At 45.6% G+C, this 22,799-nt stretch overlaps 1 protein-coding gene across 1 annotated transcript in view; it reads left to right on the plus strand.

Moving 5' to 3' along the window:
- MMRN2 (multimerin 2) overlaps positions 1 to 22,799 on the plus strand; it is a 34,027-nt gene that overhangs the window by 7,431 nt on the left and 3,797 nt on the right. Inside the window, exons 2-6 of the mRNA XM_070945888.1 lie at positions 11,663 to 11,785; positions 12,534 to 12,640; positions 13,760 to 13,825; positions 15,944 to 16,096; positions 16,930 to 18,771. Of these exons, the coding sequence (XP_070801989.1) occupies positions 11,663 to 11,785; positions 12,534 to 12,640; positions 13,760 to 13,825; positions 15,944 to 16,096; positions 16,930 to 18,771 (2,291 nt within the window). The remainder of the gene's footprint in view (positions 1 to 11,662; positions 11,786 to 12,533; positions 12,641 to 13,759; positions 13,826 to 15,943; positions 16,097 to 16,929; positions 18,772 to 22,799) is intronic.

The raw sequence follows: 22,799 nt of genomic DNA on the forward strand, positions 1-22,799 counted from the left end.
TTATTTCTATCCATTTCATCTTGGTTTCACAATCGCCGACAGACTATCCGGGAGATGTTTAAAAAAGCAAGTTTGTGATGTGACCGGATATAAGGAAGTTCTATACATTAGCAGCAGGAAATCTTTGAAGCTGCTTCTCGTGTCTATCACCGGAGGCTGCATTAAGCAGTGGTGCAAGAAAAGCATGTTAGACAATGAGGCTTTCCATCAATAAAATCTTCTCATCTCACACTGAAAACAGAACAGAGCTCCAGGTGGGCTGTTCCAGTTATGAAATGTCTATGGAGATTCTCCATCATCCAGGTCATGGTTGCCCCATAGGTGCTTTTCCAAAAGACAAGTGGAGTTTGTTTGTTTTTTCCCCTTGAAAACATTCTCTTCAGTTCTGAAGAGCTGAACTGAAGAAGCTTCTTGGATGAGAAGTGAAATGTTTTCAAAGAAAATAAAACCAAGAAATCCTGTTGCCTTCTGGTCACCAGAATGTTATGAGAACCTCGGTGTTTTGAGTTTGTAGCCCTTGGACAGATGGGGTGGATGTCTACTACTACTTTTTTTGTTGTTAGTTGCGAAGTTGTGTTCGATCCATTGAGACCCCATGGACAATGTTCCTCCAGGCCTTCCTGTCCTCTACCATCCCTCCTAGTCCATTTAAGCTCATGTCTACTGAGTCCTAGACCCTCAGTGACTCCATCCAGCCACCTCGTTCTGTGCCATCCCCTTCTTCTTTTGCCCTCAATCTTTCCCAGCATTAGGCTCTTCTCCAGGGAGTCCTTCCTTCTCATTAGGTGGCCAAAGTATTTTTTTTTTAATTTGATTTATATGCCGCCCTTCTCCGAAGAACTCAGGGCGGCTTACAATGTGCTCAGCAATAGCCTTCATCCTTTTGTATATTTATACAAAGTCAGCTTATTGCCCCCATAAACTGGGTCCTCATTTCACCTACCTTAGAAAGGATGGAAGGCTGAGTCAACCTTGAGCCTTGGCGAGATTCGAACCCTGCAGTAATTGCAGGCAGCTGGTCTTAATAAGCTTAATAACAGGGTGCCTTAAACCCCTGTACTACCAAGGCTCTGGAAACTCTATTTGAGTTTCCTCTTCAGGATCTGGCCTTCTAAAGAGCAGTCAGGGTTGATCTCCTCTAGGGCTGACTGGTTAGATTGCCTTAAAGTCCAAGGGACTCGCAGGAGTCTTCTCCAGCACCATAGTTCAAAGGCCTCAATTCTTTGGCACTCAGCCTTTCTTATGGTCCAGCTTTCACAGCCATACATTGCAACTGGGAAAACCATCGCCTTGACTATACGCACTTTTGTTGTCAGGGTGATGTCTCTGCTTTTTAGTATGCTGTCTAGATTTGCCATAGCTTTCCTCCCCAGGATCAAGTGTCTTTTAATTTCTTGGCTGCAGTCCCCATCTGTGGTGGTCTTGGAGCCCAGGAAAATAAAATCTGTCACTCCCTCAATTTCTTCCCGATCTATTTGCCAGGAATACTACTAGTTTTACTGACTACTTTTACTTCTTAAGGTTAGCTACAATAACAAAAAATTCCAAGTTTGTTTTTGCTGTACATCCATCTTATAAGTTCAACCAATTAGGAAGGTGTCTGCCTGAACTGCCTCCAAATGTTACCGGGACATTCTGGGCTTAAAAACTATTTTAGCCCTTGTTGTCTTGGCAACAGAGCCTGCCTATCTCTGTCAAAGTCATTTTCCTTACGCTTCATGTTGCAAAATATGGTGACAAAATTCTAAAATGTTCTCTTCTTCTAAGCAGGGCAGGGTCTTCTGCTCAAATATCTGCTCTTTTGCGTAAAACCTGACTTCTATCTCTAATGCCATCCTTGCTGACAGAAGCAATTTTGCCTAGGATTCTTAATCCAATAATTTATAGTTAAAATATGGGGCTGAAATGGGCCAGAAGATTCAGCTGTTTACGAATTCCTCTTTCTGGCATGGAGCAAAGACTTGATGGCCCGAGTGCCAGGGGTGGGCTGCTGGGGGTTCGGAGGGGTTCGGGAGAACCTCTAGCTAAGATTCCGTGCAGTTCGGAGAACCCCCAAATCCCAGTCCTGTCTGGGCCTGCCCACCCCACCCTTCCCCTCTCAGGAGTCTCCATGTGGCCTGTTTTGGATGCAGGTAAGTGCAGGGTGTGCATGGAGGCTTGGGAAGGGCTAAAAACGGGCCTACCGGAAGTTCAGGAGGCCTGTTTCTGGCCTCCAGAGGGCCTCCGGAGGTTGGGGAGGCCGTTTTCACCCTCCCGGAGGCTCAAAGAAAGCCTCCAGAGCCCAGGGAGGGCAAAAATGCCCCCCTCACCATGGTGCAGGAGGCCGACTAGGCCACGCCCACCATGGCCACGCCCACCCAGCAACCAGGCAATCAACCCCTTGCTAAAATTTTTGAAGCCCACCACTGCCAGTGCTCTCTCCAAACTCTTAGCATTCTATGAGAAGCTCGATGGACAGACAGACAGATAGGGTTGGGTTCAGCCTTAAATCGTAACAAAATTGGAGCCTACTTTTAGCCCAAAAAGACATTTTGGAACCTGAGGCTTATGGTGGCTAAACAGTCTTCTTCTAATCAAATCCATTTGCAGTAATGAATCTTGACTTATCAGCTACAGGTCAACATTCTCCAACTCTTCAAGAGGAGCGAAGAATTCAGTAGCAACTGTTCCATGCTTCTCATCCTATGTTCTAGTTTCACGTTTAAATAGTCTTTCTTTCAATCTCAGTCTCTCCAAAAGGTCTCCTTTCCAGAAACTTGTTTTGTCAAATGGCATTATTTTCTATCTATTCCTTTAAATCCAATCCAGGATCTAGGATCAGACTTAGAACTGTAAGCTATATTCATCCTGAATGGTTCAAGGATTCTCCCCTGTTGGTGTGATAATGTGGATAAAGGAAGAACTAAGGCAGGTTTTAGAAAAGAGAAAATAATTGAATTATTCTAGGGTTGAGGACAGTCTTGGACTCCTATCAGAAATCAAAATTTCATTTTAAACCTCACATTTCCAGGCCAGCTTCCTATAAAACTTTTGAACTTGTTGATTTTTGGCTGTGGTCTTTCCCCCACCCAAAATTCCTTAATACATACAGTCCCTGCTCAAGTTAAGGTCCCCTATATGGACTGCAACATTTCAAACAACCACTAGATGGTAGCAAAGGGCTCTTATCGATCGAAAGGTTGGCAGTTCAGCAGTTCGAATCCCTAGTGCCGCGTAATGGGGTGAGCTCCCGTTACTTGTCCCAGCTTCTGCCAACCTAGCAGTTCAAAAACCTATAAAAAATGCAAGTACAGTAGAAAAATGGGGATCTCCTTTGGTGGGAAGGTAACAGTGTTCCGTGCACCTTTGGCAATGAGTCATGCTGGCCACATGACCACGGAGACGACTTCGGATGTCTTCGGCTTTGAAACAGAGATCCCCCTAGAGTCGGGAACAACTAGCCTGGTGTAGGCTATTGCCTCCTACTAAGGCAGCATTTAACATCCAGCTGCCTGCAATTACTGCGAGTTCAATTCTCACAGGCTCAAGGTCGACTCAGCCTTCCATCCTTTCTAAGGTGGGTAAAATGAGGACCCAGTTTGTGGGGGCAATAAGCTGACTTTGTATAAAATATACAAAAGTATGAAGGCTATTGCTTAACGCATTGTAAGCTGCCCTGAGTCTCCGGAGAAGGGCGGCATTTCTATGTAACCAAGATTTTTCTGCAGCCCTACGTGCAACCACGTAATCTTGGTTACATAGGAAAAACCTGACTAAAAGAAAAACACACATAAAACCTATGAAAAGTAAGAATATATATATATATATATATATATATATATATATATATATATATATATATATATATATATATATATATATATATATATATATATATATATATACACACACATATACATATACAGTATATATATGGTAGGTGTAACTGAATTGATGATTCCTAGCTAAGGAGCTCATCTAAAATGTTAATCCTGCTCCTCCAGTGTGGACAGAAACCTGAAATGGGTTGGTGCATTCATACAACCTTGGACATTATTGTGATTTTAACCAAGAATGCTGTTCTTCATAGGACACCGATGGGCTCCTGCCTATGTCTGTAGCTCAGAAACAGAAGAGAGCTTGATGGTTGCAGAGCAACAGCGATCCCTGGTCCATCATTTATTCAATCCAATCCAATATGTAGTCAATGATGTCCACTTTGCTTTCTTACAAGAAGTGTAAGCTACCATGTGTGGACCTTCTTCAGCCATCTTACCTTCACAACTTCCTGAGAGATACCTTAAGATGAAAGTATAGGCACACTGAATGGGAGTAGAATAACAAAAGTTGGAATCCCAAAGGTGCTGTTTTCAGGAGGCAACTGGACTTTTTTTTTTTTTTAAAGACATTTCACTTCTCATCCAAGAAGCTTCTTCAGCTCTGACTGAATGGTGGGGAATGGAAGGATTTATATTCCTTGCAAGCAGCTGGTCATTCGCATCCTTTTAGAGGGTCCTTGAAGCACTTGGAGGTTGACCAGCTGTCTACAAGGAATATAAAAAAAGTGTGAGAGAGAAACCAGAACTGGAGAAACTACTTGGATGAGAAGAGAAACGTTTTCAAGAAAAACTCAAGAAAGTCCAGTTGCCTCCTGAAAAAGCACCTTTGGGACAACCATGACCTGGATGATGGAGAATCTCTACAGACTCCTAACAGAGCTGGAAGAGACCTTGGAGATGTTCTGCTCAAGCAGGAGACCCCATACTATTTCAGACAAATGGTTGTCCAGGCTCTTCTCAAACATCTCCAGTGGTGGAGCTAACCAAGATGTCCCCAGTTTAATTCACCACTCAAAGCCCTAAATCAGGGGTCTCCAAACTTGGCAACTCTAAGCCTTGTGGACTCCAACTCCCAGAATTCCTCGGCCAGGGGAATTCTGGAGTTCAAGTCCACAAGACTTAGAGTTGCCAAGTTTGGATTCCCCTGCCCTAAACCATAGATTAATTTGCTTCTTACTTGGCTTGAGAGATGATAGACCAGACTTGGTGTATTTGGTCTGGGATTTTTGGGATTCTTTTGATCCTGGATTAAGGAAAGCAAGCAAGATGCTGACTCAGGAAGCAAGAGCCGGTTTGGGGTGGGGGACTACCAAACAATTACAGGAAGAGAGGGCTGTCTGAAAGGAGTTTTCCTTTCCTGAAAGCTAGCCTGTGCTTCTGGCTGGCAGGCTTCCCAAAACACTAAGTCTGTTTCAGAATAAAATTATGCCAGCCAAGTTGGCAACGTGGGTGTTTCCATTTGCATGAGAAAGTAGACGAGGGGATAAAGTCGTGTGGGGAGAACTTAACGAGCACGGAAACATTTTCAGCACGAGCGAAGCACATGGATGTGACTGGGGGAATCGCCTCTTGGAGGCCCATTTATAGCAGAACTTCCTTTGTAAAAATATTGGATTTCTGATCAAGCCCCAGGTAGTGTCATAAGCCAAGAGTCCTTCATTTATGCTGGAGAGGAGAGGAGAGAAAGAGAGGCTGGTTGATAGATATATGCACCGCAGGTGGGAATCGATAGACTTTGCATTTTACTTCAGTTTTAAACAGCTCAAGTCTCCGGGATTGTTTTAGATGGGATTGGCAAGAAGGCACTGCGTAGGATTCCAGTCTATGATTGATTTTCAGTCTTAAATTCAGATCGATCTTAACTTGAGATCATTTTTCTTTCACTTTAATAAGAGAGATGAGAAGTGTGTGTGTGTGTGTGAGAGAGAGAGAGAGAGGGAGAAAAAAAGAAAGAAAGAAAGAAAAAAGAGAAAGAAAGAAAGAAAGAAAGAAAGAAAGAAAGAAAGAAAGAAAGAAGAAAGAAAGAAAAAGGGAGGGAGAAGGAGGAGGGAGGGAAGGAAGGAAGGAAGGAAGAGTGAGCAGAGGGTTGGACTAAAAGATCTCCAAGGTCGCTTCCAACTCTGTTATTCTGTTAAAAGAATATTTCTCTTCCATCGAGCTCAATTCTGGATGACTACATGGACATGGACATGCAATTACTGGGCAACTATATGCTCATGAAGTTCTTGGTGCTCTCTGAAGGTTCTTGCAGATGTTTCATGGCCCAACTAGATAACTGTCAGCGTTCCAGGGCTGACATATTGAAAGGAGAGGAGAAGCTTGAACTTTTGCCTACTTAATTCCTTTGAAGATTCTGTTTCCTCGGAGATGGGAGGGGGGGACATTCCTGTGATCTGACGGAGATGGGATGAGGAGAGTGGCTTGGAAGATAGCCAATGAGATGCAGAAAGTTGGGGATCGGAAAGGGAGGGTTTGGGGGGCAGAGGTCAGTACTGACCGTGAAAGAGCCAGGGACAGATCACTATGCTCAATAAAGAGAAAATTTCCTCAAAGATCGGCAGCTTGGAAATTCATTTATTTTGAGATAGCATCGAAACCTGACAGGTAACACCTTCAGTGCTGTTGGGAGTGAGGTTTGCTCTTTGTGTATATACTACTGGCTTCCTTTGTCAGTGTTGGTAGGAGTTTCTGGTGATTCCTTGATTAGGCTGTTGTTTATGAATCGGTGGTATCCTGATTGGGATTTATTGCTATTTACTGATGTTTACTGCTTGTGGTTAATCTCTGTTTATAAAGGTGTTGATCAGGGGTGCTATTCAGCAGGTTCTGACAGGTTCTGGAGAACCGGTAGTGGAAATTTTGAGAAGTTCGGAGAACTGGCAAATACCACCTCTGGCTGGCCCCAGAGTGGGGTGGGAATGGAGTTTTTGCAATATCCTTCCACCAGGAGTGACGAGGGAATGGGGATTTTGCAGTATCCTTCCTCTGGAGTAGGGTGGGAATGGAGATTTTGCAGTATTCTTCCCCTGCCACGCCACCAAGCCACACCATGCCCACCAAGCCACACCCACAGAACCGGTAGTAAAAAAAATTGAATTCCGTCACTGGTGTTGATTGTTGGTCTGGAGATGTTGTGGTCTTTTAGTTTAATCAAGGAACAGCCAAGATCACTCCCACCAATAGTGGTAGGGCTAGCTACTTGTATATAAACAGAGAACAAACTCCATTCCCTTCTAGTAGTACTGAAGATCTTACTTGGAAACCCACCAACTTCAGAGAATACCAAGGATGCCACAGTTCAACCCTGGGCTACAAATATCCTCTTCTATCTGCAACCATTTTTAAACTTCTCAGTCTAGCTAACAATCCTGGTTGATCTGCCATCCAAGTACTAACCAAGTTCCAATTCGCTTAGCTTTTTCAAGATCAATTCCATGGTACCATACATTTGCAATGTACAGTAGTGGCCAAAATTGTGGAAACCGTTTGGGAAAAGTGTATTTTTTAAAACTAGCTAATAACACCACTTTTTTTTTAGAGTGGTGCCATAAAATTATATATCAATGGAAAGATAATTTAATCAAGAATGTAATGCAATAACTTTTATGAAGGATTTGCTATTAGAATAGCAGTTGCAGTATAAAGAAGAAAAGTGAAACATGTAGAAAAAACAAGATACAAAAATTATCACTATAGAAAAAACGAGATCTACAAAAATGATCCCCATGTCAGTTAATCCTTAGTTGGGTAATCTTTAGCATGAATGACAGCCTTACAATGTCTTCCCATGGAGTGAACCAAGTCTTTTAGTTCTGCAGCTGTTATCATGTGAAACCAAGATTGAATGATTTTATTTATTTATTTATTTTATAAAATTTGTATGCCACCCTATCTCTAAGGACTCAGGGCGGCTCACAACGACAGTTGACCAAGCGACTGTTAAAAACAACGAATATACATAAAAATCAAGAAAGTTTTTTTTTTAAAAATTAAAATATACTATCCCATCAGTCCAGGCCAGGGGACATAAATAGCCAGGTTTTCAATTCACGGCGGAAGGTGCGAAGGTCAGGGGCCAACCGGAGCCCCAAGGGAAGTTGATTCCACAGGGTGGGGGCGCTCACAGAGAAGGCTCTACCCCTGGGAGTCGCCAGCCAACATTGTCTAGCCGACGGCACCCTGAGTAGGCCCTCTCTGTGAGAACGCATCGGGCGATGGGAAGTTGACGCTGGTTGCAGGTGGTGTGACAAATATCCTGGGCCTAAGCCATGAAGGGCTTTATAGGTTAACACCAGCACCTTGAATCTCACCCGGAGGGCAACCGGCAACCAATGAAAGCCACGCAGGAGTGGTATAATATGGGAGTATCAGGTCCCTCCCGCAACAACCCGCGTGGCCGCATTCTGTGCCAGCTGAAGCCTCCGGGTGGTCTTCACGAGCAGCCCCAGGTAGAGAGCATTGCAGTAGTCGATCCGGGAGGTGACTAGCGCATGAGTGACTGTGTGTAGGGCATCTCGGTCCAAGTATGGGCGCAACTGGCGCACTAGGTAAACCTGGGCAAACGCACCCCTGGTCACAGCCGTGATATGACCCTCCAGACTCAGCCGTGAATCCAAGAGGACGCCCAAGTTGCGCGCCCTGTCTATGAACTGGGTTTTATTGCTGGGTCGCTTCTGACTAACAAGTTTCTTTAGTCGGCTCCATAGATTTTCAACTGGGTTAAGAAGGTCTGGGCTATTCCCAGGCCATTCCAGCAAGTGGAATAGGATTATCTTGAAATTCCAAAAAAACAAAATGGTGTTATTAGTCATCAAACCTCAAAAATACACTTTTCCCAAAAGCCTTCCACAATTTTGGCCAATACTGTATATGCCTCTTGTGTATATGCATTCAAACATCCATTATAAATAGAAATTTCAGGGACAGAGTTCAAGGCAAAAGCCACCTTCGTGGTTTTTTGCAGGCTGTTCTTTGGTTTGGGGTTAGTTTGCTGCCTGCTTACCACTTTCAATTGCAAAGTTGCAGTCTCTACCACATAGCCACAAACACAACTCTGCCCCACCTCTGGTGTGATGTCCATTTCCCCTCAGGGGCCTTACACACTTCCCGTTGTTTCGTCCACTCCACCTCCAAAGCAGAAACTTTCCCATGTAAGGAGGTTATCAGAACCTCAGTTCCTCAACTCCCACGTCAAGAGAGTAAACTCCACCGGCCATTCTTCGCAGGGTGAAGTTCTTTCTATTCTTAGGAGGCCCACACCCAGGTCCATGCAAGTCCTCAGATGCCGCCCTGGGTAAAGGGCCCCTGACCTTTCCCAGTTCCTCTCTGGAGGCTTGTATGAAGATTTGATTCGCTCACCTGCCCTTTTAGGAGAAAAGAGTATTTATAGCAGCACAATGAGAAGGGAACAAAATGCCCCCGCTTTCTTGGCATCTTGGCCACAGTTACAGATCCAGGACAATTCTGGGTGGAACCGCCTTCTCATGTTTTCCAAAACACCAATGCTTTGGGTGAACAGAGATCCTAACATAATAGATTGAGCCACTCTGAGTCCATCTCAGACCTGGGAAGAAGCAGGCAAGGGCAAACCACTTTTGAAATCTTGCCAAGAAAGCTGCAGATGCTACTTTAGGCAGTCACCTGCAGTCAAGTTTGACTCAAAGACTCACCATCACCATCCAAAAATGGTCAAATGCAGAAGGTCTCATTTTTGCATACAAGCTCAGTCTTTGGTATCTCAAGTTAGGCATTGCTTCTCTGAAAATTTGTTTGGTTGTTGATCCTTAGGACAGAACATCTAACAGAATAACAGAGTTGGAAGGGTCTTCTAGTGCAACCCCGGGCTCAAGCAGGAGATCCTATACCTGTGATAGTGAACCTATGGCATGTATGCCACAGGTGGCACGCAGATCCCTCTCTGCAGGCATGTGAGCTATTGCCCCAGCTCAGTTCCACCATGCATGTATGCGCGCCTCCCGCTGGCCAGCTGATTTTTGGGTCTCTGCCGCACATGGCGGGGTGGGTGGGATGCATGCGGGAGACATGCACGTGTGCGGGGAGGTGGGGCATGTGCATGGGGCAGGAGGGAGAGCGAGGGGGTGTGGCATGCATCCCTGTGGCCCATTTTTGGTCCAAGGAGGCTGCAGGGAGGCCTGCTAGGCCCAAAACAGGATGCAGGGAGGGGTCACACGTGCATGTATGCAGGTGGGGAGGAGTGTGGGTGGATGCACATGCCCAAGGGGTGGGGTACATGGGGGGGTGTCACACATGCATTGCAGTATGGGTGCTGGCATGCGCAGGTGCATGCAGTTGTGCGCGCGCTTTCAGGACGCGACGGCAAAAAGGTTAGCCATCACTGTCCTATACCATTCCAGACAAATGGTTGTCCAAGCTCTTCTTAAAAATCTCCAGTGATGGAGCAGCCACAACTTCTGAGAGCTTTTCCCATCTTGAAGTCTTGAGATATTTTGGCTGACGTTGATCACCTAACTAGTTCAGACATGTAGAGGAAACCAAGTTGAGGAGAGATGAGGCATAAAGTCCTAATTTGGTTGACTCAGAGCTTGTAGACCTTAATTTCTTTTGGGTGTCAGGTTTCGATGTCGTCTCAAATAAAATAAATTGCATTTCCAAATAAATAGTCTTTGAAGAAATCTTTCATTTTATTAAGCACGACAACCTGTCCCCGATTGTGGTGTAGCCAACACTGCCTTCCTGACCCCAAACCTTCCCTTTCTGTTCCCCAATTCTCTGCGTCTCATTGGCCCTCTTCCAAATCACTCTCCCCATATCTACTACTTCAGCTCCCAGGAATGTCCCCCCTCCCATCTCATCTCCTAGGGCAGTGGTCCCCAACCTTTTTATCGCCACGGCCCGCTGAGCGCGCGCAGGGGTGGGGGCACGGCCCAGGAGCTTTTGCGCACGGCCCATTGCGCACAGCCCAGGAGCCTTTGCGCTGCAGCGTTCATGTCCCCCGGCCGCTGCGCGGCCCGGTGCCAGGTACTCCACGGCCCGGCACCGGTCCGCGGACCGGGGGTTGGGGACCACTGTCCTAGGGGATATTATCTTCAGGGAAAATAAGTAGGTGAGAAGTCAAGCGTCCTCTTGCCAGCTGCCCCCTCTTCTCCTTATGTCAGCACTAGAGTAAATGCAGGTTGAAGTGCTGACATTGGGTTTGTACCACTGCACCAGAAGAAGAGAAGAAGGCTCTTGAATGGTCTTCCAAAGCAGCAACATGACAATTTCCCCCTTAATGACAGAGAATGGCATTAATTCTCTTTCTGGGCTGCCACAAAGAAGATGGGTCAATCCAGGGGTGAAATCCAGTAGATTCTGAAAGGTTCTGGAGAACCGGTAGTGGAAATTTTGAGTAGTTTGGAGAACCGGCAAATGCCACCTCTGGCTGGCATCAGAGTGGGGTGAGAATGGAGATTTTGCAATATCCTTCCCCTGCCACGCCCACCAAGCCACGCCCACAGAACCAGTAGTAAAAAACATTTGGATTTCACCACTGGGTCAGCCTATTCTCCAAAGCACCAGAAGGCAGGGCAAGAAGCAATGGATGGAAACTAATCAAGGAGAGAAGCAATCTAGAAATAAGGAGAAATTTCCTGACAGAACAATTTATCAGTGGAACGACTTGCCTCCAGAAGTTGTGGGTGGTCCAACACTGGAGTTTTTTTTAGAAAAGTTTGGTCAGCCATTTGTCTGAAATGGTAGAGGGCTTCCTGCGTAGAAGACCTCCCCTTCCAACTTGTTATTCTGTTAATGTGCTTGGATGAATGACTTGCCTGATTTCCGAGATCTCTCTTGGCAAATTAAATCTGTTCTCTCTTTTCCCTTAGGAACTGGTGCTCCTCTGTTCAATATCGGACTGCCACGTACATTGCAGTTTGCAGGACAGAGAAATACATCATCAGGTCCCAACAACCATGTCCGAATGGAACTCCAGACTGCCAGAAGATCATGTACGTAGCACCATCTTTCCTTCTGAAGGGGGAGTCAACCCAGTATTTAAAGCTGCCTTGCCTGTTGCCTATTGAGATCCAGTGTCAGGTGCCTCCCTTGACATGGAAGAGAGCTTCCTTCCTCTCCTCAAAAAAGGGAATGGGGCAACTTGCGCGTGTGGCCCTCCTGAGCTCTGTTTCCACTGGCAGAGGGTTGCAGGAGGCCGTGATAGCTGAAAATGGAGCTCGGGAGCCTGTTTTCGCTGGCAGAAGCACCACAGGCTGGTCCTTCGCTAGTTCCAGGGTGGGCCCACAGGCCAGATCTAAGCACCGCACAGGCCAGATCCGGCCCCTGGGCCTTGAGTTTGACACCCCTGCTTTAGGGCATATTTAAGCTTCAAGTGGATAATTTTGCAGAGAAAGGAAGAGATGGCACCCAGAGAGGCTGTGTCTCCAAAAGCCCTCCGAGCAGAGAATGGCCTTTTGCAGAACCAGATTGATGGTTAAAGAACCTTGTGTCTTTCAGCAACTGGGCTGGCACACAAAAGCAAATGAAGCGCCTACAGATGAAGACGAGATAGCAGCAAAGAAGTAGAGGGAGAAAAAAAATATCATAGGATCACCTGGATTTCTGCTGATAGCTTTTCCCTAGCCAAAACTTCTGATAGGTCCCCCTAATTGCTACGGTCCTTTATCAAGACCTTCAGGGTACAAGATGAGGCTTATTTCTAATCTATCACTCTTTCCTTTCTTCTTCTTCTTCTTCTAGGTACAGAACAGCGTTGAAGCCAGTCTACAGGATAAAAGAGAAAGTTGTAAGCTTTTTAGACTGGAAATGCTGCCCAGGTTATGTAGGCAAGGATTGTGAACAATATGGTAAGAATACATCTTTAAGTAGCCTTCTGTAGTTGGGTGCACTCTGTGTTATCAACTAATCAACCAGGCTGGCGAAATCAACCAGATTGGCTGATCAGGTCCAATTATCTGGAAGGTTGAGAAACCAAAAGGGACTATTGACTGTTGAGAAAGGTCTCTGCTGGGTCATAAGCAGGGGTGGATTCAGCCGGTTTAGACCAGTTCAGGCAAACCGGATGTTAATTTTAATCTGGTTCACCGAACCAATAGTTGCAAGGACTGGCTGACCCCGCCCACCCCGCCCCTCCCAGGAGTCTCCACGTGGTCTGTTTTGGATGCCAGGTAAGTGCAGGGCCCACACGGAGGCTCTGGGAGGGCAATAAATGGGCCTACCAGAAGTACTGGAAGTCTGGAAACAGGCCCGTTTCTGATTTCTGGAGGGCCTCTGAAGTCCGGGGGAGGCCATTTTCGCCTTCCTGGAGACTCGAGGAAAGCCTCCGGAGCCTGGGGAGGGAAAAAACAGGCTTACCGGAAGTCTGGAAACAGGCCCATTTCTGGCCTCTGGAGGGCCTCTGGAGCCCGGGGGAGGCCATTTTCGCACTTCAAGAGGCTCAAGGAAAGCCTCTGGAGCCTGGGGAGCATGAAAACGCTCCCCTGCCATGGTGCAGGAAGCCGACTAGGCCATGCTCCCATGGCCACGCCCACCCAGCAATTGGGCAGAGAACCAGTTGCTAAAATTTTTCAATCCCACCCCGGTCATAAGTAGCAGAAGGGCAAAGAAAATTGTAAAGCCACAAAGGTCCTTCCTTCCTGTCTTCTCAGAATCTGAATTTTTATCTCCGTCTCTAAGACTTTCTTGTCCCCTTATAATATGAAGATCATCCCGGCCTTCCTAATAAGTAAGGATGGTCAAAAATAAAAGAGAACTATTTCAAAGGAGCAGAAAAACCTGAATTTTCTGAATTGGAACTGGGTGTTCTCCTAACACTATTGCATCTGTGCACATATTAGTGTTAAGAAACAGGTTGATCTCTGGGATGACACACAAATGAAAAATGTCCTTTAATAGTTGTGGGGGATTTTTTCTACAATAAATTGGGGAAAAAAGAGAAATAAATGTCTTATGGAATTGATTTGCAGATCCAGCTCAGTTTCCAGTGAGTACCAGTCAGCCTGAACATTGGGAAGAAGCATTCTCAAACCACAGTAGGTTTCAACTCATCCTTTATGGAAGAATGTATCTGTGACACTGCTAGTGATTTAAGTCCATAGTTGTACTTCACATCCTCATTGTATGCACGGAGGATATTTCTGCAGCTTCTTCATCCATATCACCTGCTGTTTTTCAGATGTATTAGATCAGGGATGTCAAACTCAAGGCCCAGGGGCCAGATCCAGCCCGTGGGGTGCTTAGATCTGGCCTGTGGGGTTGCCCTGGAAATAACAAAGGACTGGCCAGGGGTGGGCATCACATACCGTAACAACCAGTTTGCCCAGCATTGGAAATGTGAGCGTGTGCGTCACAAAACATGGGAATTTGCTTGCGCGTACCGTCCACACATACGTGCGGCATCAAATAACACAATGATATAGAACAGGATTGCACCCAGGTGGGTGAGTGGGGGCGGGCCAATCCGCAGGTCACAACTACCGGTTTGCCCGAACCAGTCTGAATCGGCAGCAGCCCACCACTGGGACTGGCCCGTGGTGCTTCTGGCAGCGAAAACGGGCTCCCGAGCTCCGTTTTCACTGGCAGAGATTTGCAGGAGGCTGTGGTAGCCAAAAACGGAGCTTGGGAGCCCATTTTCACTGGCAGAGCGCTTGGGCCATCACAGGCGCCCCCAACATGAGTGATGTTGAGCTGGCCACGTCCACCTTGGCCACGCCACGCCCTCACTCCCCTGAGGTCAAACACAATCCTGATGTAGCCCTCACTGAAATTGAGTTTGACACCCCTGTGTTAGACTTTGAAGAGTCTTCTCCTTCTGCTACATCCAGCTTTTTAAGCTGGAGGTTTCTTAACCCAACATTATCTACAGAGTCCTTAATTGCCCATTAAAATCACGCCTGAAAATTACAACCCGTGTTTATCTCTTTTAACTGCTCACCTCTAGGCATTTGCAAAATAAGAACAATGGAAGAGAAAGGCAGTAAGAAAAAATAAACAAGATAGAGATGGGGACATTCCATGTGCCAGTGATTATTTTTTTTTAAATTAATACTAATGTGTTTTGGAGTGTATACTTTTGTTCAAGGGTACTGTACACACAGATGATGCAAACAAGGACTTTAAAGTGATCTGAAACCTAGATAAATTATATTGCTGATTTGAAGATGTATTTCTTAAACGTGTTCCATATTGATTGACAACAACTAAGCTACATTTCTTGCTCTTTTGAAATTTCATTTACTGCAAGAAAAACCAACATTCTTCTTCCTTCTTTCTATTAGCAACATGTGCACATGGTTTTTTTTTTAAAATCTGGAGGTTCACCTTCCATGCTAAATTATATTTACCGTATTTTTTGGACTATAAGATGCTATGAAGTATAAGACGCACCTAACTTTTTGGGAGGAAAACAAGGGGGAAAAAAATCTGCCTCTGCCTCCCAGCAATTTACCTCCTTGCAGCAAACAGCAAACAGCCCTGTCAACTTCAGCACAGCCTGATTTAGCACAAGTAGCTGATTGGCGGTTGGATCAGCCTCCCGGAATACTGCCTATCAGCTGTTCCAGGCTGCGGGGATCGCCACTGCCTGCCACTGCCCATCGTTGCTGCCACCTATCGCCGCCTCCACGCATCCTGTTTTGGCCTTTGCATGACCCATTTTTGGCCTCCACGTGTCCTGTTTTTGGCTCGTTCCAGGTAGTGGGGATCACTGCCCCTGCTGCCTATCCCCACCACCTGGAATGGGCCAAATACAGGATGTGTGGAGGCTGAAAATGGGGTGTGCGGAGGCGGCAATAGGTGGCAGCAGCAATGGGCAGCAACAGTGGCGATCCCTGCAGCTTGGAACAGCTGATAGGTGGTATTTCAGGAGGCTGATCCAACCACTAATCAGCTGCTTGTGCTAAATCAGGCTGTGCTGAAGCAGACCAATCTGTTTGCTGTTTGCTGCAAGGAGGTAAATTGCTGGGAGGCAGAGGCCGAAGGGTGGGGGCCGACAGGTGGGCAAGGCTTTAGCAACATTTGCTGTATAAGACACACAGACATTTCCACCCACTTTTTTTGGGGGGGGAGGGAAAGTGCATCTTATACACCGAAAAATATGTTTTTACCTTGTCTTGCTTCTTTGCAAATAATGTCATCTTTGCTGGATTCAGGAGATGTTGTGGAAGCCCATCAAAGTCATGAAGCACTGTTAGAAGACCTGCAGAATGACATTCACCAGACGGCAAGCAGTTTAGGAATCTTACAGAAAGTCCTTCATCACAATAGCACTAACAGAAATGGAGGCACAGACCAGCACCAGTCAGGTGAGAGAGGTATTTCTCAACAGTATCGATAAAGGAGAATATCTGTAGCTCAGGGTCGAATTGTGGGATCTTCGATGCTCTCTGGCCTTGGTTGTTTACTTGCAGATGTTTCATTACCAAAACTAGATAACATCTTCATTGCTAGAAGGGAGAGGGGTTTGCAGAGAGGAGGAGGAGGAGGAGGAGGAGGAGGAGGAGGAGAAGGAAAACTGAGGTATCCTTGGTGTTCGATGAGCTTGGGTGTTTCCTGGCAGATGTTTCATTACCCAAATTAGGCAACATCATCAGTACTATGGTCATGAAACATCTGGAAGAAAACAAACAAGCTCAGAGAGCACCAAAGACCCCTCATTTCTCAACAGTCTGAGGCAGTGGTGGACTTCAAAAAGTCCGGATGCTGGGTGGGTGTGGCCATGGTGGGTGTGGCCTAGTCAGCCTCCTGCACCATGGCGGAGTTGTGGGTGGTGGACGTTTTTGCCCTCCCCGGGCTCCGGAGGCTTTTCTTGAGCCTTCGAGGGGTGAAAATGGCCTTCCCAGACTGGAGGTCCTTTGGCCCTCATCCCAAACTTCCAGTAGGCCTGTTTTTAGCCCTCCCTGAGCCTCCGTGTGCGCCCTTGCATCCAAAACAGGCTGCGTGGGGATTCCTGGGAGGGGCGGGATGGGATGGGTGGGGCCAGACAGGAGTGGGATTTGGGGGTTCTCTGAACTGCACAGAATCTTAGCTAGAGGTTCTCCCGAACCCCTGCGAACTCCCAGTAGGCCATCCCTGGTCTGAAGCAATCAATCAAGCATAGAAATAAATGCTAATGTATTTTTGGTTTGTGATGTTTCAGAAGTCCAGCAAATGCTCTTTCTATACATAAACAGTTTCTTAAAGGAGCATTTCAATCCTGTCTGGGCCAGTTTCAATAAAAGTCTACAAGACCTGTCCATTGCTGTACAGAATCTTTCCCAGAGCGTGGAAGCGAATCAGAAGAGCATAGAGCGATTCCAAGAAAGTTCTGTGCCCAGAAAAGATTTCCAAGAACTAGGGACAAAGTTCGAATCCAAAGTCCAAGCAAATGTTCTGAGGGCCGACCAGATGAAGCGAGACATGGATCATCACAATTACCTGCAACAAGCTGCCATCCATTACAATCTTACGATGATCAAAGCAGACACGGACCTGAAGCTCAAGAGACACCACAAGCTGCAGCAGTCTGTTTTATTAGCTTTAAACAACAGTTTGGCTGACATGAGACAAGAACAAAATAAGCTTCGTGGTGAGCTTGAGATGCTAAACAGAAATTTTGCCAAGTTCCCAAGGCGATTGGGCCATCAGAATGAGGTGTTTGCTGATATGGATATGCAGAACTTCAATCAGACCTTGGAAAAACATGCTCGGGAGCTAAAGACCCTTTATGAGGAGTCTGAAAAAGACTATGAAGAACTAACTGATTCCATCACAAGGTTAAAAGACAGCTCAAAACGTGACATAGAGGACTTCCGTGTACGATTAATAGAAGGGAGTCTCATGATCGATGAATATAGAGAAGATGTAGAAAGGAGGATTTTCGCTCTTAATAATAGTCTGGCAGATATTCAAGAAAACTACTGGAGTCTACAGAAGTCCATGAAGACATGCTGTTGTGAAGATCAGCCTTCAAGTACTAATGTGGAAGACTTAAAGAACATCACTCAGATGCATGGAGAACATCTAAAATATCTGGAGGCACGTTTAAAAGATCTCACTGCTGCTTTCCCGCTTATCCACCAATCTTTGGATTTCCAGCAAGAACAAAGTTGGAAGCTGCAAGATGGCCTGTCTCTCTTAAGAAACCATTCTGAAGTTTTTTCGGAGGAGGTTGATATGCTAAAAAAAGCCGACGAGAAGATGCGTGACCATGTTACATATCTCAACAGTTCTTTCAATTCGTTGCTGGTGGATGCATTGAGACACGAGAAGGCCCTTGAGATTCTGCTCGGAGAGGAAATTTTGGAGCACCTATCTGAAGAAGAGGTCATTCCATCCACAGATCAACTTCCAGTGATGAACATCAAATTAATTTCAGACCATCTCAAGAAGCAGAGTATGACACTAGAGTCTTTTAAGAAGAGAATAGACTTTTGGGAGGCAGATCATGAAAATAATCCACATGATCATAAATCTTCGAAAGACCCTGATACTGAGAAACAAATTGACCTCAATCCTCGACATGGTAGAGTAGAATATATGGAGCCAAACCATGAAGCTGTCATGGAGGATGCCTTAGACAATCCAGCATACCATGATATTACGACCCTAAAAAGAGAGATTGGACACCTTACCAAAGAGATGAAGAAATTTGAATTGCAATGGGATCATATTCATTCCTGCTGCAATCAAACGGAGGCCAACCTAGGAGACTTCCTCAGCGTTTCAGTGAAGGAGGTGAAGGAAGATCTTCTATCAACCCAAAAAAACTTTGAAGAACATCTAGCGATCTTTCAGAAAGTGTTTGGAAACAGTAAGGAGTTGGCTGCCTCAAATGTAAGCCTGGATGTAGCAAAGCTTCAGTTGCTGATGAGCAGAAAAACGAGGAAGCATCTTAAGGAGCAAGAACAGCAAATCCTGAGGGAGAAAAAAGAGGTCCATGGCCACAGAGAAGCTCTTTTGAATGGAAGAAAAAAGATAAATGCAGAGACACAGAAGGAAGGTAGGTCTCTTCCAACTTTTTTTTTTTTAATTTGATTTTTAAAATGTTCTCATCATGATTTCCTAAACTTCTTCTCCAATGTCCCCCGCTGCATTTGTAAATAAGCCACAACTGTGTATCGTCTGGACTGTCATATGATAGGTTGATATCAGGGGTGAAATCTAAAATTTGTTACTACCAGTTCTGTGGGCGTGGATTGGTGGGGAGGGGGTAATGTGACTGGGTGGGCATGGCCAACTTTTTTTTTTTTTACTTTTAAAAGCATGTTTTCTATAACCTCTTCAGCTGAAGAGGTTGCAGAAAAAAAATGCTTTGAGAAGCCTCTGACGATCAGGCAACTCAGCTGGGATCGCCAGAGGCTTTTAAAAGCATTTTTTTTCCTACAACCTCTTCGGCTGAAGAGGTTGCAGAAAAAAATGTTTTTAGAAACCTCTGATGATCCCAGCTGAACCAGGTGATCATCAGAGGCTTTCTTTTTTACTTTTAAAAGCATTTTTTCGGCCGAAGAGGTTGTAGAAAAAATGCTTTTAAAAGTAAAATAACAGCCTCTGATGATCTCGCGGCTCAGCTGGGCATGGGGTGGGAGTGCAGGGATTTTTGCTACTGGTTCTCCAAACCACCCACTGCCATCACTACCGGATCAGGCAATCCGGTCCAAACCGGGAGCATTTCACCCCTGATTGATATCCGAACACATCTGGATGTTGGGTACTTTTATTTAAAAAGGTAACGGTCCCCCTCACACATCTGTGCTAGTTGTTCCCGACTCTAGGGGGCAGTGCTCATCTCTGTTTCAAAGCCAAAGAGCCAGCACTGTCCAAAGACGTCTCTGTGATCATGTGGCCGGCATGACTAAACGCCAAAGGTGCACGGAACACCAAGGGAACACCTTCCCACCAAAGGTGGTCCCTATTTTTCTACTTGCATTTTTATGTGCTTTCGAATTGCTAGGTTGGCAGAAGCTGGGACAAGTAATGGGAGCTCACCCTGTTACACGGCACTAGGGATTTGAACCGCTGAACTGCTGACCTTTCGATCGACAAGCTCAGTGTCTTAGCCACTGAGTCACCATGTCTTATTTAAAGCTATTTAAAACTATTTTAAGAGAGACGTGGTGGATATAACACTAGCAGTAGCACTTAGACTTATATACCACTTCACAGTGCTTTACAGCCTCTCTAAGCAGTTTACAAAGTCAGCATATTGCCCCCAACAAGCTGGGTTCTCATTTTACCGGCCTCGGAAAGATGGAAGGCTAAGTCAACCTTGAGCCTGGTGAGATTCAATCTGCCAAATTGCTGGCAGCTGGTGATCAGCAGAAGTAGCCTGCAGTACTGCACTCTAACCACGGTGCCACCACGGCTCTTATGATATGAAGAAAGCATAACCCTACAAGGTCCAGGTTGATCCTTCCAACAACTGAGGAACACTTCTTTCCTCAGCCATATTCCTTCTCATTCTCTACTCCCTGTCCTGTCCTGGGATGAGTAGCCCTATCTAACAAAATGAAAGTCAATGTAGAGAAAAGTAAGGTTTTACACTTAGCCAAGAAGAACCAAATATTCAGGTACAGATTAGGTGAAACTTGGCTTAATAGCAGTAACTGTGAGGGGGATCTTGGAGTCCTGGTGGACAATCACTTAAATAAGAGTTAGTAGTGTGTGGTGGCAGTCAAAAAAGCCAATGTAATCATAGGTTGCATTAACAGAGGGATAGAATCAAGATCACATGAAGAATTAGTACCGCTTTATAAAGCCTTAGTAAGACCACACTTAGAATACTGAATCCAGTTTTTGGTCACCACATTATAAAAACGATGTTGAGACTCTGGAAAGAGTGCAGAAAAGAGCAACAAAGATGATTAGGAGGCTGGAGGCTAAAACATATGAAGAACAGTTTTAGAAATTTGGTATGGCTAGTCTAGAGAAAAGAAGGATTGGGGGTGACAGAACAGCAGTGCTCCAATATTTGAGGGGATATCACAAAGAAGAGGGGGTCAACTTATTTTCCAAAGCAGCAGAAGGCAAGATAAGAAACAACGAATGGAATCTAATCAAAGAGAGAGTCAACCTAGAACTAAGGAGAAATTTATTCCTGACAGAACAAATAATCAGTGGCATGGCTTGCCTTCAGAAGTTCTGGGTGCTCCAACACTGGAGGCTTTTAAGAAGAGACTGAATAGTCACTTGTCTGAAATGGTATACGGTCTCCTGCTTGAGCAGAAAGTTGGACTAGAAGATCTGCAAGGACTCTTCCAGTTCTGTTATTCTGTTAATTTTACTGAAGAGACTGATGTCAGGGTTCCAACAGATGCCCTAATTAACTCATGAGCCTCGAGCCAAGTTTCAAAAGAAATCCAGTTATTTATTAGGAGCAACATGTCAGCAACTTCCTGAGTGTACTCAACTCTGCCACAAATAATTTACAGATCAACTCTGACCCTGTTGCCCCCTCCCCCACCTCTCAGTCTGTGTCATAAATCACATTCTCCAACAAGGCACTTTCGCGCTCTGTAGAAACCACACCTCACATGCCGGCTCTGGTAATCTGAGATCCCACCTTGAAGAAGATATGCGTGGAATGTGCTTTTGAACGTGGCTGTTGAACTGCTCCATCAGTCCTCTCCCCCTTTCCTGCCCATGGCAACTCGAGAGCAGACCAGGAATGCTTTGCGAGTTGACGACTGATGGAGGGAGGTGGGTTTTCAGTTTTTGATTCTGGATGGAAAAGATCCGGAATGCTGGGGAAATTCAGAAACCTTAGATGTCCACTGCTAATTTCAGCAGGTTGGCATTGAAATCTCAGTTTTGTGTTTCCCAACCTTGGGGGACACCAGATGTGTGGGCCAAGTGTTGTGGTAGTGGTAACCATTTCTGGGAATGTTGGGAGTGGACTTGTCTTGCATGCTGGATTTTTTCACTGGATTTTGTCAAGATCATGAAACACTGAGCTGGATGGCCAGACAAATTGGATGATATCAACAGAAGAGAATATTTCTAGCTGGGGGTTGGATTGTGGTTGCCCTTGGTTCTTTTTGACCTTTTTCTTACAGATGTTTCATTACCCAAACTAGGTAATCTCATAATTGCATTCAAGAAGCTAAGTCAGTGGGGGAAACCAAATAATGATCCATCATTATGTAATGATCCACAATTGATTTAACAACCACAGTGTTTTGCAGGGAAAAAAGAGATTGGAAAATCAGGCCGAACTCACTTAATGACTTGCTCAGCGAGGGAAGTCTCAGCCCCCAGCTGTGATTGTAAATTGAGGACTGGCTGTAGTGCATCTCAGAAGGGAAATGCCAAAGAAATGATTTGGTTAAAAAAGGAAATTTTGTCAAAGACCTGGATCTATTTACCACTAATGCACATTTTCAGTTTCAGAGTCTGTTGGGGAGGTAGAATAGAATGATCAAGTACTATATAATCAAATATGTAGTCCGCCTGGACTACTGTAACACTCTCTACATGGGGCTCCCCTTGAGGAACACCTGGAGGCTCCAACTGGTGCAGAGTGCGGCCGCGCGGGTGGTTATGGGAGCAACATGGCGCTCCTGTGTGACACCTCTCCTGCGCGAACTGCACTGGCTCCCAGTGGTCTTCCGGGTGCGTTACCACCTTTAGAGCGCTCCATGGCTTAGGACCTGGTTATTTACAGGACCGCCTACTACCACAAGTAAACTCCCACCGGCCGGTACGCTCTCATAGAGAGGGGCTCCTCCGGGTGCCGTCAGCTGAACAATGTCGACTGGCGGCCCCTAGGGGGAAGGCCTTCTCTGTGAGGGCACCCACTATCTGGAACGAGCTCTCCCCAGAGATACGGAGGATCCCAGATCTGCGCACTTTCCGCCGTGCTCTTAAGACTCTCCTATTCCAGCAAGCCAGCCTGGCCTAATTTTCTCCCCTGTTTTAAAATTCTTTTAAATCAAAATTTTAATTTGTTTTAAATTATTGGGATTTTTAATTGTCTCGGGCTAAATTATTTAATCTGGTTTTAACTATGTTCTTAACTTTTGTATCTATGTA

Source organism: Pituophis catenifer, unplaced genomic scaffold (assembly GCF_029215685.1).
Source record: "Pituophis catenifer annectens isolate HBS135680 unplaced genomic scaffold, rPitCat1.0.hap2 SCAF_6, whole genome shotgun sequence".
NCBI classification, from domain to species: domain Eukaryota; kingdom Metazoa; phylum Chordata; class Lepidosauria; order Squamata; family Colubridae; genus Pituophis; species Pituophis catenifer.